Genomic DNA, 16,227 nt, shown 5'->3' on the forward strand with positions numbered 1-16,227 from the left:
TGCCCATAATCACGTCTGTAAATAGTCACAGAATGAGACAGTAAGAGGGTTTTGGAAACAGCACAATTACAGCAAAAGCCATGAGTATAAATCAATCAGAAGTTAGCAAAAGTAGCATGATTACTAATTTGACATTAATTTATTAATTTTTAAGTATATAATATTACTGCTGTTGTTATAGCAGCATTGACATTTCTGACTCTATAACAATCAAGGAAAAGCTGCCTTCAACACTTACCTTGCAGTTTCTAGGAACTTTATGGCCTTGTCAATTTCCCCTTGGCTTTTATATAAAAATGCCAATTCAAACAGAGTGAATGGCACTAGGTAGTGGTCATACTTCAGTAGCTTTTCACTGAAAGGGCAACGGAAAGGCAAGTAAATCTTAATAGAACAAGAAATATATATTTTTCTAAATATATATGATTCCCATTCCTCAGAAAATATGTGCAGCACTAAGTCTATCACAGAAAAGTGGCCATTGTATAGTTATGGAACTCATTAAACTATGGCAAGAAATAATGTGCCTTTCATATACTAATCTTTTATTTCTTAATATAAACCCAGCACTGATGGTTGACTGCTGCCCCTTAAGTAAATCAGTGCATACAGATCTTTAAAGATTAACCCTAGAAATAGCAAGGTCATCTTTCTGAACAAGAATGTGTTCAGAAAATGACTCCATTTAGAAATAACAAAGTTGCATTATTTTTAAACTAAGGTTCAATTCCCTTTGTATTTTGAAGTCTTATAATGCTTTAAAAGGCCAATAAAGAAATGGTCAACACTTCTGTTTTCAGCACCATTATGAGAATTCTCTGGTTACAAAACACCTAGAAGCACCAAAAAAATAAATAAATAAATAAATAATAAATAAATAAATAAATAAATAAATATATATATATATATATATGCGCACACATATATATAACTAACACCATTCCAAATGCATAGCTTGGCTCACCAGAAAGTATGGAAAAACCCTCAAGTGCCAAAAACAGCTAGAATTGAAAAAGCAAAACTCTACATATGTGGGATGATGCTGAATGAGCCCTGTGGTCTGCCTCCATCTGAATAAGGGCTTTGTATCCTAATGTCCATTCAGGAGAGGAGGTCTTGGGCATACAGAAAGCATGGAGCTGAAAATAAGACCTCTATTTAAAGCTGGAATCCTTACAGGACTATTCCTTAAGAGAAAGGCAAATTAGAACAAACCCACCCACTGGTAAAGGAGGAAGACAAAGACAGTTGTCTCCTTGGCCAGCATTTTTGATGGGAAGAAAAAAGAATTCCTTAGGAAATTAATAACCAATAGGCCTGCCAACATTGAATGTGCAATTCAAATTTACATTGTCTAAATGATCCAAGAAGTAAGCAATGAAATTAACATGAAATTGGCCCATGGCAGAAATAAAATGCAAAATCACTGTAGAACAACTCTTCTTCAACATAGTCTCATAGGAACCTCAAGATAAAACTCCACTGAAGGTGAGTTCACAATCCAAAATTATAAAGCCCATGAGCAAACAATTCACTATGAGATTCACACACAAAAAACAGCACAATGGGTCATTCTTTTGTTCATCCTTTTAATCCTTATAGAAACACTAATAAAATAGAACTCCATGGATAGTTCATTAACTAATTAACAGAATATTACTAAAGACGGGACATTTGGGAAATAGACATTTTATTCTTATAGGGGCACCACTCCACCTACATTCCCATTAGTACTGTCAGGAAGAAGGGGATCGGGTGGCCATGAATGGAAGGGCACATGATACATAGCACAGGATGTCCACCAGCAGTCTACAGCTGTGATCATTTTGGCTTGTACAACATTTTCAAAAAATTTGAGCCAATATTTTAAAATCAGATTTTATATAAAATCCAGATTCTAGGCTTTTCATGAAAAACGGTAGGGATTATTGCTATTGGGGCCACACGGTGTACAGCAATAATCAAATAGAGCTGAGAAGTGGCTGTACACTTCAGAGAAAACAGCCTAACCTACAGAGCCTACCAATCCTATTCCTGCCACCACTCAGCCAGCCTGAATAAGTAAGGTTACTTGTCTGGCCCCTGTAGATACTCCATTTGTGATACAGAGAAAAGGGCCAGGCATCAGAACCTTGATTCAACTCTGTGGTTAGTAATAGAGCAGGACATCATCATCAATGCCACTGGGAGGAAATAAAACCAAAACAAAACTCAATTATATACAAAAGAACTGCCCTTTGCCAAAAGACAGACAGTTACATGCCACTCTTTCCTGCCAAATTATTACCATGGTGATGGCAACTCTGTTTACTCAGCTCTGAATCCCTAGAATCCAGTACAGTCTCTGGCATACAGTGGGTGGTCAAAGATCCGTGGAATAAATGAATGAAGAAACAAACGCAAGAATTAAATTAGTATCAGAAGCCAGGTATGGTGGCGCACACCTGTAGTCCCAGCTACTCAAGAGGCTGAGGTGTGAGTATCTCTTGAGCCCAGGAGTTCCAGGCTGCAGTGAGCCATGATTGTACTACTGCGCTCCAGTCTGGGCAACAAGAAAAGTCCCCCATCTCCTTAAAAAAAAAAAAAAGAAAAGAAAAGAAAGAAAGAAAACAAAAACTAAAGAAATATATTAAAACATTTTTAAAAATTAATGAGTAGCAGAGGTTCAGTATGCTGCTGCCAGAGCTTGGCTAGACATCTGTTAGTTCAGCTTTAAATATAGTTTTTGTGAGTCAGTCATCTTTAAACACCAACTAGAAATGCATAAAGCCATGTTACACCTAGACCATAATTTTGTTCATGAGGAACAACAACAAAAAACACTACTGGATTCTCTTTCTTGTAGCACCAAGTAAAAGTTCAGCAGTAAGAGAGAAAAGCATTTTGCATCACTTTCTCACAGCAATTCCCCAGAAACCACAATTTGCACTCAGGTTGGTTTTATTGTTTGGTTTTACCTTTCCAAAATGTGATTGTAACATAGTTCAGCTTGCAAGGGCCGCTGTAAGTTCTTGAGGCAACATCCTTTCAGTAACTTCACTAAGCACTCATCATCCACAGAGAAGCTGTTAAAATCTTAAAACAAAAAACATACAAAGAAAAATACTTTTTAAGATCTTAAGAGAAAGAACAAAGTTTCAGAGGGATCATTTAAAAATAAGGAAAATATTTTTAGCGTTTGTTATGCCTTACTAAATAAAATACAATGAAATCATTTTAAATGAAAAGAACTGAGCACAGTGGCTCACACCTATAATCCCAGTGCTTTGGGAGGTCAAGGTGGGAGGATCACTTGAGCCCAGGAGTTCATGACCAGCCTGGACAATACAGTGAGACCCTGTCTCTATACAAAATTTTTTTTTTAATTACTGAGCATGATGGGACACGCCTGTAGTCCCAGCTGTCAGAGCTTGAGGCAGGAAGATCACTTGAGCCCATCAGTTCGAGGCTGCAGTGAGCTATGACGGCACCACTGCACTGCAGCCTGGGTGAAAGAACAAGACCCCATCTGATACACACATACATTCCTATATGCTGAATTTACTATATAAGAACATCATTTGATTAAGGAGTTCACTCTATCCACCTTAAAATATTCTTCAGGTGGCCACACTCTGAGCTTTGTGACCTTAGATACAACAACCAGAAATCTGAACTCTAAATAAAGTAAGAACTTTATAAATTCTATAAAAGGTAAAGCCATGGGGAACAAGAAGGCTGCTTCCTCCTGTTGTCTGGCTTCGGTGTTGGCTTCAATACAGGAGAGGATAACGCTTCCATATGGAGAAGCAGATGGCCTTATCCCTATTAAAAATTCAGGAAGTAGAATACCCTCTCCAGATCATTATGTTTACAACTTATCAATTCTCTCAGGTTGTGTTCTTTTTGGGGGAAATTATACCATAAGACAAAACGGTTCTGAAGTGCATGAAAGGCACCTAAAATCTCCACAAACTTCTGTTTGAGGAAAATGTCAAGGATTTTCTTGCACTTTTCACTTTTGAAAATGCTCTCTGCTTTCTACAGCCGAAGGCAAATGTGTGTTAAACAGAAGGAACCATATTATGTGTGACATCTATCTGACAAAGGTAGCCATTCCACGTTTACACTTCTGAAATTTTTTTGCAAGTTATAGGCAAGTACAAAGTCATTCCAAGACAGACTGGTAATTTCACATTTCAGGCTGTGACAGTAGAGAAGATGGCAGTAAAGGGAAAGCACGAGGCTCTGGGAGTTCCTCCTATTGAAATCCTGCTTTCAGCACAAAGCTCAAAAATCATCATTCACACGCGCTGGCAGCTGAGATGGTAAACCACTTGTCTATGGAGATTAACTCACTTTACTTCTAGGGTTAAAAACTGAATATTCACCTCTAACTTTCATGCCCTGATAGGTCACTCACCCAGAAAAATCACAGGTATCAATAACAAATTATCTTTTCTATAATTTATTTAGAATCATCTTTCTACCAAAATAAAATTCTATCCATTGCTTTTAATCACGGATGTTAAAATAGACATTAAAGAAGTAATATATTTTAGGACCTAGAACCAAAACCAAAGGTCCATATTGGATGCTACCTTTTAGTATCATTTTTGTACATTCTACTGAGTTTTCTGTAGCATTGTATCGACAGTTTATGTTATCACAACATTCTGGTGCTCAATGAATGATGATTTTGTTGAGGAAGAGACAACATCATGGGAAGTTAAAATACCAGTAAAGCCACATGTAACTTCTATGTCAAACTTGAGTTAGGCATATGGCAAGTAGGTTCAAAAATGCTGTATTTCTCCAAAAATCTCAGATAGCAAAATCGTTATTTCCTCAAATTCCAGACCATTATCTATCAGATGATTGTTTTCTGTTAAAGTATAAATGCTTTGTCATGATTTTCAACCTCATGAATGTGTTCATAAATGAACATAACACACAACACACATGTAATATGTTTCCATTTTACATTCAAAGAAAATTACATGATAAAGCTGCCATAGTACAATTTTATAACAAAAGATCTGCTGAACTTTTATAGTGGATAGGCTGAGAAACAGGGAAGTTTGAAGCCCAAACTACAAAAAGTATCTATGTTGAAATTTTTAGAAGCTAGCTGAAACACCCCCAAGAGAACAATCTGAAAATAAATATAGAAAGTAAAAAGTCATAAAGTCAGCATCACTTTCCCTTTTACATAACTCTCTTAATGTTTGCTATATAATTTTATTAAACAAATTAGTCAAAGTGGAACTTCTGGCTACATGTTGAATTTAGTTAGATTTCAAATGAAACACTATCGGAATTAATACCAAATGCTGACTCCAGGGATGTCACCAACTTCTGTGCTGTCTTCAAAGCTCTATCTTTTGTATCAGTGACCAGCATTTAATAACTATGGCCAGAGCATTGCAGAGTAGAAGATCAGTTGTATCCTCTACCATCTTTTACTTCAGACACACTTGCAAAGCTAGGGGAGGCAAATGCACATCCAATTTCCAATAATGGGGCAGGGGATGGGGTGGAAGATGATGTAACCTCAAGTTTACAACTTCTCTCCATTTTCCAATTATGGACTTTTCTTCCCTGCTCTGAAGGACAGGTGCTTAATTACTAAGCTGTCCAAACAGTTTGACGTGGGGAGGAGAGCAGGAGATAATCTTCTTGCAGAAAATGAGTCCTAGAAGAGGTCATCATAAGTGTCACATGCAATATCTGGCAAAGGTGATCTTCAGAAAATAAACTAATTCTTTCATCCAGAGAGAAGACACACAAAGCCAAAACTGTGAGTAAGTATGACATGACTGTCTTTGTCTGTCTCAGCTCCCCACTGCCTGCTTAAATATCTCGAAAGCCTATCATCTCAGCATGTCATTAAGAGAAAAAGGAATGGGTGGAAGAGAGCAACTTGGTTTTCTAAATTTCCACTGTATTTTATTTGCATAGTCTGATAAAATATATTTCCCCTCTAATTTTGTCCTCCACCAGTGGAGGGAATAAATAGGGGGTTGGGGGAAGTGAAGAGCTTGCTCAAATAGACAGTGGCTGGGCTCCTGGAGTGCCCATCTTTTCCCAGTTAAGAAAAATTAGTTAACTGTTATAATTTCCCCCCGCCATTCCTGAATTTCTATGCCCTTTACCATGTTTATCATCACAGAAGTTTTCACTCTACTTCTGTGGTTAGAATATTACAAAAGACAAGACCATTTATCTTGAGATAATACCTAAGTGATTTGGCACTGAAAATAAATACAACAAAGGCTATCACTTATGGCATTGTTTACCCCCATTAAAAATACAGAATCAAAAAATGTCAGGGCAAGGCAACAACGCTGGATAGCATCTGGTCCAACATTCCTCCCACTTCCCAAGAAAACAGAAGGGTCACCCAGAGTCTGACGGCTGCAGAGCTGGGACTGTAAGCCCAGACCACACGGTTCTCCTCTTACCATATCAGCTGCTCCCAGTCAACTGAAGTGTGGCCTCTAGCACAGCCGAACATAGTGGTTAGAATAAACTGTGATAATATTTTACCTTAAAAACTATTCCCTGGGTCTGCAGAAACACACTAACTGTTAGACAGCAATAAGGAGGCATAGAGTCACAGCAGGCCAGGCGCGGTGGCTCATGCCTGTAATCCTAGCACTTTGGGAGGCCGAGGCAGGTGGATTATTTGAGGTCAGGAGTTCAGAGACCAGCCTGACCAACATGGTGAAACCCTGTCACTACTAAAAATACAAAAATTAGCCAGGCGTGGTGGTGTGTGCCTGTAATCACAGCTACTCAGGAGGCTAAGGCAAGAGAATTGCTTGAACCCAGGAGGTGGAGGTAACAATAAGCCAAGATCATGCCACTGTACTGCAGCCTGGGTGAAAGAGTAAGACTCTATCTAAAAAAAAAAAGAAAAGAAAAGAAAAGAAAAACAGAAAAGAGAAAGGAAAAAAAAGAGTCACAGCAAACTCAACCCAGAGGGAAGTGGGTATTTCCTTGTGCTGCTCCAAAACTCCAATGCTGGGCTTCCTCCATTCATCTTTCTGTCACAGTTTTAAGATACAGTCACATAACATACAATCCACCCATTGGGAATGTACCATTCAATGGTTTTTAGCATATTTACAGAGTTGTACAGCCATCACCACAGTCAACTGTGGAACATTTTCATCACCTCCCTCCCCATCATAATCCCTAACTTCCAACCTCCATCCCTAGGCAACCACTCATCTACTGTCTGTCTTTATAGATTTGTCTATTCTGAGTATCACTTTTAATGGAATCATACAATGTATGCTCTTTTAAGGCTGGCTTTTCTCCCTTAGCAAGATGTTTCCAAGGCTCATGTAGTTGCAGCATGTATGATTCCTCCCTGCATCTGGACTGCAATCACCCAGACCCCTGCAGCTCAAGTTCTTTGTCCTTATGATGTACACAAATTAATACAGGCAGATGTGCACAGGGAAAAGACAGGAGAGTGGTCACGGAGCAGAGACAAAGACTCCTTGGTGCTTACTTTGCATACTTACTTTGATTTTGTAAAGCTGCCTCAGCTTTTTCGACAGTTACCAACAGATTTTCAGAAAGGTCTTTCCTTTTGCTCACTACTGAAAAACCATTCCAGACATACATCATTTCCTAATGAGAAAAAATGGAAACGATTTGCAGTTATACGAGGTTATTCAATGTCCTTTATGATCCCAAAACGATGTTCACATGTTTTGCCTTGGTTTCTAGGAATCTCAAGACAATATTTACAGATCATTTTCCTTTGCTTTTGCCTTTTATACTGTGCAGTAATTCAGTATATGTGTTTTCACTGAAATTTTAATTTATTCATACATATAGCAAATATTTATTAAATATCTACAAGCATTTAATTCTTTTGGAAGGTAATAGGATACACTTACAGAAATAAACATTTTAAACTGATACTACGAATAATTCTGTTTAATGTAAACTTTTATTACTTTTAAGTAAAGAAAAATATTTTTAAATGTCTGCCAGTCGTTTACATAAAATGTTTCCAAGAATATCACTGGATATAAACATTGGAATATTTTACTGGGCTTAGGATCTTTTATACCATTAGAAACATGTGACAGTCCAGTAATGCAATCCAATATGCAGAAAACGTATTCGTTTAAAAGCCATATGGCTGAATGACAGATCCTAAAATGTAAACTAATGATTTCTCATTGCAGATTATATTTAATGGGCTACCAGATGAGAATTTTTTTGGATCAAAAGCAAACGTGCTTTCGCTTGAAAATATTTTTCTAATGTTCCTGATAGCGTAGTTCATATTTTGAAGGGTATGAAATAAGCAGAGTAATTAGTATCTTCATGGAAATAAATTTTAAGATGATAAAATATCACTTGAAAAGCCTATTACCAGGAAGTAGTGGAAATGAGGATGAAACACTCAGGGAGAATGGAAACAAAGGTATCGTTACCTTACACTGAAAAACTAAGATCAGGACACTCTACCTTCAATTTTACATGTAAAAATTTCTTCTTGCTAAAAGAATAAGAGCTCAATTCAAGAACAGAATATTTTTTAAACTGATGATGATGATGACCTTTTAAAAATTATTTTTATTGATGGAATCTTTTTATCAGAAGGAGGCAAGTCCACATCTGAGACTTAATGAAAAACAGGCTTTTGGCAAAATTCCTAGGTACGAAAAAAAAAAATCCCAGTATCAACATTTCAAGCCAATTTCCTATATATTCTGTACCCACAGACACGGAGAAAGAAGTGTAGTGAGTTAACCTTCCCTAAGATTCTTAATAGTCAAAGCAGGACACAGTTACATACATACTTGTATCTAAGTACTAGACAAAGAAAGACAACAATATTCTAGAAAATTGTCAGTAGACTTCTGTGAGACAGAAAACCTTCCCAGTACAAATCACTTAATAAAAATGAATCAGGCATGGAGCTACAGTGATCATTGGTAAAGCAGCAGCAGGCTCTCATGTAAGCTGGAAGAGGGGGATGTTTGGTTGTGTGATTTACACAAATCTTGTGTAATTTCTATTTGTGCTCAGACACGATTACAGAGTGGTCATATTTTTATCTTGCTCCATCACAGTCACAGAAGGACGCTATCTGATGCTGAAGTTCTCTGAGGTTACATTAGGTAGGAAACACATGGACCTAGGTGCTAGGCTCAGGCTAACTCCTGTCTGACCCCTGTCAGGGAGGGGCTGCATTGTTCTTTATTTCTATGTATAAAGGGCTCTCATTAGTCATTAAGAAAACAGTAAACAATCCAATGAAAAATTAGGGAAGAATATAAACAACAATTCACACAAGAATAAATAAAAATGAACAAACACATGAAAAGATGCTCCACCACATCAACAGGGAAATGCAAATTAAAATGGTAAAACACCGTCAGTACTTATTGAAATTGGCAGAGCTTTTCTTGGAGGGAAATTTGACAATATCTACCAACATAGCAAATGTATATATTCCCTTCAACTAGGAATTCCATTAAAAAAAACACCTCTTCTCAGAGAATTAAATGCACATGTACAAAAAGAGGATATTCATTTTAGTTTTTAATTGTAAAAACCAGAAAAACCTAAATAACTGTCAAAGAGAAATAATGAAATAAACTCTGAATTTTTAAAAATAAACAAAAACAAAAAACCCTCAGGAAACACCAGAGGGGAGGACCGCAGCATCAGCTTACACTGAACAGCTTTCCTGTGCTATCTATACAAAAACTAAAGTACCAGAAGAGTCACAGTAACTTGATATATTCAGTATTTCTTTTTTTTTTTTTTGAGATGGAGTTTTGCTCTTGTTGCCCAGGCTAGAGTGCAGTGGCGTGATCTTGGCTCACTGTAACCTCCATCTCCTGGATTCAAGCTATACTCCTGCCTCAGCCTCCCAAGTAGGGATTACAGGCACCTGCCACCACACACAGCTAATTTTTTTATTTTTGGTAGAGACGGGATTTCACCATGTTGGTCAGGCTGGTCTTGAAATCCTGACCTTGTGATCCATCCACCTTGGCCTCTCAAAGTGCTGAGAACACAGGCATGAGCCACCGCACCCAGCCTTACAATGATTTTTAATTGAGCTAAACTTCATAACCAAATTTAGATATGCTCCCATGCTCCCTGCTGCTGTGAGTAGATAATTTATTTCTAGTACATGAAAAGTAAATAAAATAAAACCAGATACCAGGGCAGGTAGGACGAGCTTCACAGGTGCAGGCAAGGAAGCGGAGTAACGGCGAGCCTTCCTCACAGCAAACTTCTCAGTAGGGAGAGATTTCCCAGCAATTCTCTGTTTCAAGCTCTCCACCTGTCTGTGAAGAGCCCCAGCCCAGCCCCAGAGAAAGATCATGGCAACACATACATTATTTACACCTGTGATTTTCACAATGAACATCACAGACCAACACCACCAGCAGCAGCAGCAGCAGCAGCAGCAGCATCACCTGGGAAGCTGTGTGAAATGCCATTTTTCAGGCTCTACTCTAGACCTACTGAATCAGCAACTCCAGGGCTGGGGCCAAGAAATCTGGATTTTGATAAGCCCTCCAGGTCATTCTGAGACACACTCAGATCGAGAACCACTGATTGACACATATTTTTTTCCAGTCAACTTAGCTAATGTCTTAAATCAAACATACTCCAGGAAATCTAGGTATGAAATTGGCGATTTCTAGGAGTAAGCAGGAAAGAGTCCAAAGTATTTACTTATGTTGTGGACGCTCAGGGAGAGCGAAGAGGGTACACTGGTATATCTCCTATTCCTATTTGCAGGTATTACAAAAACAATATGGCTCAAAAGATAGCCATTAATTAATGTATAATTTAAGAAAATGTTTCCTAAGCACAGGTGGTTTGGGAAATAATCAGCTTAGGACATGTACCATGTATACAAACTTCTTTTCAAAATTCTAAAGAATTCCAATTACAAAATTCACAAGCAGGTAAAAATGAGAGTAGGATGGGGAGACTACATGTTCCCAGGAATACTTTCTTATACATAATTTTATGAATGCATCAAACAAGTTGCTGAGAAAGAATTCAAGGAAATACTCAATTGCATGACTAAAAGAAAAAGTAACATGAAATAATATGCCTTCAATATGAGGCAAGCTTCTGTTAGGTTACTTCTAGGCATAATATAGAGTTATGGGCTTTAAACTAGAGTGTCCCATCATTTATGTTCATTTACCATCAGTGGAAAAGGTGGTGGAAATGTGAGGTGGGGGTCAGGAGGAAGGGGTCAGAACCATGTCTCAGACAGGAACCCTTGTAGTTTAAAGGTAACAGCATCTTTATGAAGAGACCATTCATTTTAGAACTCTCATTATCCCAGCAACCTAGAAGCTATGAAAGAGCACCTCAAAGCTTTCTCCTGATAATAAAATGATTACATCTTTCACAAAAATTGTTTTGATATGGAGAAAACTTAATCTGCAGTGGAAGAAACAGAAGGAGATTGAAAAGATTTTAGTGTATCTTAATACTCCCATTAATTGTTTCTGTGAAATAAGAAAATGAACTTTACAGTAAAAGGTGACATTTACCATACCATGGCTTCTACTAATGTTGATGCTGATGCTAGTTAGTATACATGGTCTTTTTTTTGGAGACAAGGTCTCACTCTGTCTGTCACCCAGGCTGCAGCGCAGTGGTGTTATCTGAGCTCAGTGCAACCTCCACCTTTCAGGCTCAACCAGTCCTCCCACCTAAGCCTCCCAAGTAGCTGGGACTACAAGCACATGCCACCACGTGCCCAGCTAATTTTTTATATTTTTTAGTAAAGATGGAGTTTCACCCCTTTATACCCTCAGGGCCTTTGTTAATAGAAATAGTGTCTCGAATACCTGAATAAAGTTACAACGTTCTCATTAGTTGCTGCCACATCCTCCTCTGGAACCATGCTTAAAATTGCAGCTTTCAAGAACACATAAGTTGCCTTGGGAAAAAGAAGGAGCTTATTACAGAACATCCCTAGGTACATGACGTTTCTACCTTTCAAATCAGGAATCACCTACAAGTCTTCCAGGTATAGTATTAAGAGGCATTAAAGAAATCAGAGGAAATGAAATCTTTTTTTTTTTTTTTTGGAGACAGAGTTTCGCTCTTGTTACCCAGGCTGGAGTGCAATGGCCCGATCTCGGCTCACCGCAACCTCCACCTCTTGGGTTCAGGCAATTCTCCTGCCTCAGCCTCCTGAGTAGCTGGGATTACAGGCACGCGCCACCATGCCCAGCTAATGTTTTGTAGTTTTAGTAGAGACGGGGTTTCACCATGTTGACCAGGATGGTATCGATCTCTTGACCTCGTGATCCACCCGCCTCGGCCTCCCAAAGTGCTGGGATTACAGGCTTGAGCCACCGCGCCCGGCTAACTTTTTGTTTTTGTTTGAGACAAGGTCTCGCTCTGCCACCAGGCTGCAGTGCAGTGGTGTGATCATAGCTCACTACAGCCTCAAATGCTTAGACTCCAGCTATCCTCCTGCCTCAGCCTCCCACATAGATGGGACTATAGACACACACCACCATGCCTGGTTAATGGTTTTACTTCTCGTAGAGATAAAATCACACTGTGTTGCCCTGGCTAGTATAAAACTGCCTCAAGTGATCTTCCTGCCTTAGCCTCCCAAAGGGCTGGGATTACAGGCGTGGGCCACTGTGTTTGGCCCTAAAAAGAACTGTGGATGGCTTTTAAATAATGTAATGCTGAGGACAGTACCAATAAATGGTAGGTACTTAGGGCAAATTTCCTCCTTTCATGTATCTCTAAATTGAGAAAACACTGTGGGATCATACTATTGAACAAACAGTCCTAAAAGAAAATCATTCTGGCCACATATTAGCAAACAGAAGACACTAATGAAAGTACTGCCCTTTACCTTGGACCATTTACTCTCTTTGCAAAGCAGATCTGAATAGTAATAAGCCTGCATCCAGTCTTGTTGGAAAACATTAATCCACATTAGCTCCCAGTAGCAGAGATGGTGAATCTGTTTCCATTCTTCTTGAACTGAAACACATTTTTGAAATACTTCTTGTGCCTGTAAATCAATTGCATAAAGTTGATTATCCAGATATTAGACAATGAGATAATAGCCTAATGAAAAATGCATAAAACTGTCAGTACAAAAAGGACAAAATTATCACTCATTAAACCTCTCAATAACTATATGTATTTTTTCCTTACAGGCAATGGTTCAGTTAAGTTCTGCCTCTTTCTTTAATTTTATGAGGAGGCCTTGACACTTTATAATGTGGGAATGGGGAAGTTCCATTCCAAGGAAGATATCAAATGTAAAAGTCATTAAAGGAAAGACTGATAATAAAGTTACAACTTCCACACAACAAAACACCATGAGCAAAGTTACAGGCAACAGACAGGAAGAAGATGTCACTATCTACATAACTGGCAAAAGATTAACCCTTTTATCATTCAACAACTTAATAAAATTCTGTAAGAAAAAGAAAATGCAACAGGAAATTGGCAAAAATGTAAATAGGCAAATCAGAAAAAAAATATGACAGATATACATGTGGAGAAATTTGTAAACTAGGCAATATAAACTTAAAAATTCGATTCTAAGTCATCACATAATGTCCTGAGCTGGCAAAGAGCACTGGAAACAAATATTTTTATACCTTCACTGGAGTTTACATTGGAACGATCTTAAGTGAGGAGGGCAATTTGGCTGGATTTATAAAAATACCAGCACCTTTTGGTCCAGGAATTCTACTAATCATAATCTGCCATCTATAAACAGACCTATGCACAGAAATATACATACAATTATGTTTACAACAGTTTGTAGTGGCCAAATGCCTATGAACAGCAGACCACTTCAATAGGTATAGTATATCCATCCCATGAAATGAAACCCAACCACCAAAAAGAATGGGAGACATTTAGGTATACTGACCTGGAAAGAGATCCAAGACGTATTGTAAACAGAAAAACACAAATCACAGAAAAATACATGTTTGATCCCATTTGTGTGGAAAAAATTGTTTGTGAAGGTATATATATAAATGGCTCCTTACTTTTCTACTTCTGACTCCGATGCTTCCTTTTTTGAGAGAATTGGAAAACAATTTCCTTTGATAAGGAGCCCACATGTAGTAAGTAGACTTGCATCTCATGCAGGGGCTAGATTCCAAAGTCAGTGTATAATACAGAAATTGATAACAGTCACAGTTTCTTGAAAATCTCTGAGCTTATTATTTGGTATATACTACCCTAAAGTACTTAATGTATTCTGTGTAGAAATGTAGGCTACATTCAGTAATCCACTGCACAGATTTTATATAACAGAATGTATATACACTTTAAAGTTTTGGCTTTTTACTTATATATTTTTTTCTTTATTTTTGTCTAGTCCATAGAGCTAAGTTTACTTTTGTTGGATGAGTAGGACGCAATTCCACCATACAGACAACTCCCCCAAACAACTCCCACCTAATAAATTACCTCTTCAAGATTCCCTTTCAGCAACTCTATTCGGGCATGATAAAACAACATGAGTGAGCCCTGCAGAGCAAAGAAGAAAACACACCATTCAACAGTCAACACTGGCTGATTAATTATGGATGAAACATACATTTTGAAATACTAAGCATACATTTGGAAACTCCTGGAGGAAGGGTGCCAGGAGACGCTCTGCTTCGGCAATATTCACTTCTCCTGTACCTAGAAATTTAACAGGAAAAGCCTCAGTCTTCATAAGACATGGGGATATTTATAACCAACTCTCCAAATTTCATTAACATATAGTAAATAAAGACCTACTCATGGAAAAGATGAAAACTATTATTTTATCATGTTTATATCTAGGGAATAAAATAAAGACCGGTCTCACCTATAACTTTAGTTTAAGAAAGCTCTAGGACACACTAATTCTTAAGAATGCAGGTGGCTCTCTCAGATTCCTAACTGGAATTTCTGGTTCTAATGGCAATAATAACTTATTTAGCAAAAATTTCATTTTTTGCAAAGAAAATAAATCTAATATATGATAAAATAGATCATCTTAACACAGAAATTTTAGCTGAGAACAGATGAAAATTATTTAATGAAGGAAACTACCTACTCCCTCTGCTAAATGTCACGAAGACAAAGGACACTATTTTCTAACTTTATTTAAAAAAAAAAAAGTATACAGACATAAACTACTAGCTCTTGCTGATCTTTCTAAATTTTTACATACTCAGATTAATCAACTTTTTGTTTTGTTTCGTTTTTTAATCTGGAGACAGGAGATTGCTCTGTCGCCCAGGCTGGAGTGCAGTGACGTGACCATAGCTCACTGTAGCCTCAAACTCCTGGGTTCAAGTGATCCTTCCACCTCAGCCTCCCAAGTAGCTGGGATTACAGGTGTAACCCTCCATGCCTGGCCAAGATCATCAACGTTCAATGAAACAATCTCACCCAGATCTTACCGAGTATTAAGGAGACGTAGGTGTGAAAAGCGAGGATGGTTAAGCAGCACAATACAGACCTCATGCTTCTTCCTGAAGCACCTTCCCGTAAGTGCAGGAGGCCCAGCTCCTATGGGAATTAAATACATTTTAGAAAGAAAATATGACTGGAAAGTCATATTCAGAAACTTTTCAAACATTTTTATATATTTCAAGGGTTACAAGTGCAGATTTCTTACAAGCGTATACTACACTGTGATGAAGTCTGGGCTTTTAGTGTACCCCCCATCCCAAGGGTGAACAGTATACCCAAAAGGCAATTTTTCAACCCCCTCTTCCCCTACCCCTCCCACCTTTGGTCGCCTCCAGTGTCTATTATTCCACTCTTTATGTCCATGTGTATCATTGTTTAGCTCCCATTTATAAGTGAAAACATGTGGTATTTGACTTTCTATTTAGAAACTTTATTTATTTTTTTTTTGAGACAGAGTCTTGCTCTGCTGTCCAGGCTGGAGTATAGTGGCACAATCAGGGTTCATTGCATACCCTACCTCTCCAGACTCAGGTGATCCTCCCACCTCAGCCTCCCAAGTACCTGTGACTACAGGTGTGTACCACCAAGCCCAGCTAATTTTTTTTTTTGAGACGGAGTTTCACTCATGTTACCCAGGGTGGAGTGCAATGGCGCGATCCTGGCTCACCACAACCTCCGCCTCCTGGGTTCAGGCAATTCTCCTGCCTCAGCCTCCTGAGTAGCTGGGATTACAGGCACGCGCCACCATGCCCAGCTAATTTTTTTGTATTTTTAGTAGAGACG

The 16,227-nt window shown here is 38.2% G+C and overlaps 1 protein-coding gene across 1 annotated transcript in view; it reads right to left on the bottom strand.

The window, feature by feature from the left end:
- TTC39B (tetratricopeptide repeat domain 39B) overlaps nucleotides 1-16,227 on the bottom strand; it is a 142,782-nt gene that overhangs the window by 3,898 nt on the left and 122,657 nt on the right. The window contains 9 exon segments of the mRNA XM_017513677.2: nucleotides 239-355; nucleotides 2,958-3,075; nucleotides 7,515-7,623; nucleotides 10,187-10,313; nucleotides 11,847-11,938; nucleotides 12,878-13,039; nucleotides 14,464-14,523; nucleotides 14,615-14,682; nucleotides 15,432-15,540. Of these exon segments, the coding sequence (XP_017369166.1) occupies nucleotides 239-355; nucleotides 2,958-3,075; nucleotides 7,515-7,623; nucleotides 10,187-10,313; nucleotides 11,847-11,938; nucleotides 12,878-13,039; nucleotides 14,464-14,523; nucleotides 14,615-14,682; nucleotides 15,432-15,540 (962 nt within the window).

The sequence above is a fragment of the Cebus imitator genome, unplaced genomic scaffold (genome assembly GCF_001604975.1).
Source record: "Cebus imitator isolate Cc_AM_T3 unplaced genomic scaffold, Cebus_imitator-1.0 Scaffold499, whole genome shotgun sequence".
In the NCBI taxonomy this organism is placed as follows: Eukaryota; Metazoa; Chordata; class Mammalia; order Primates; family Cebidae; genus Cebus; species Cebus imitator.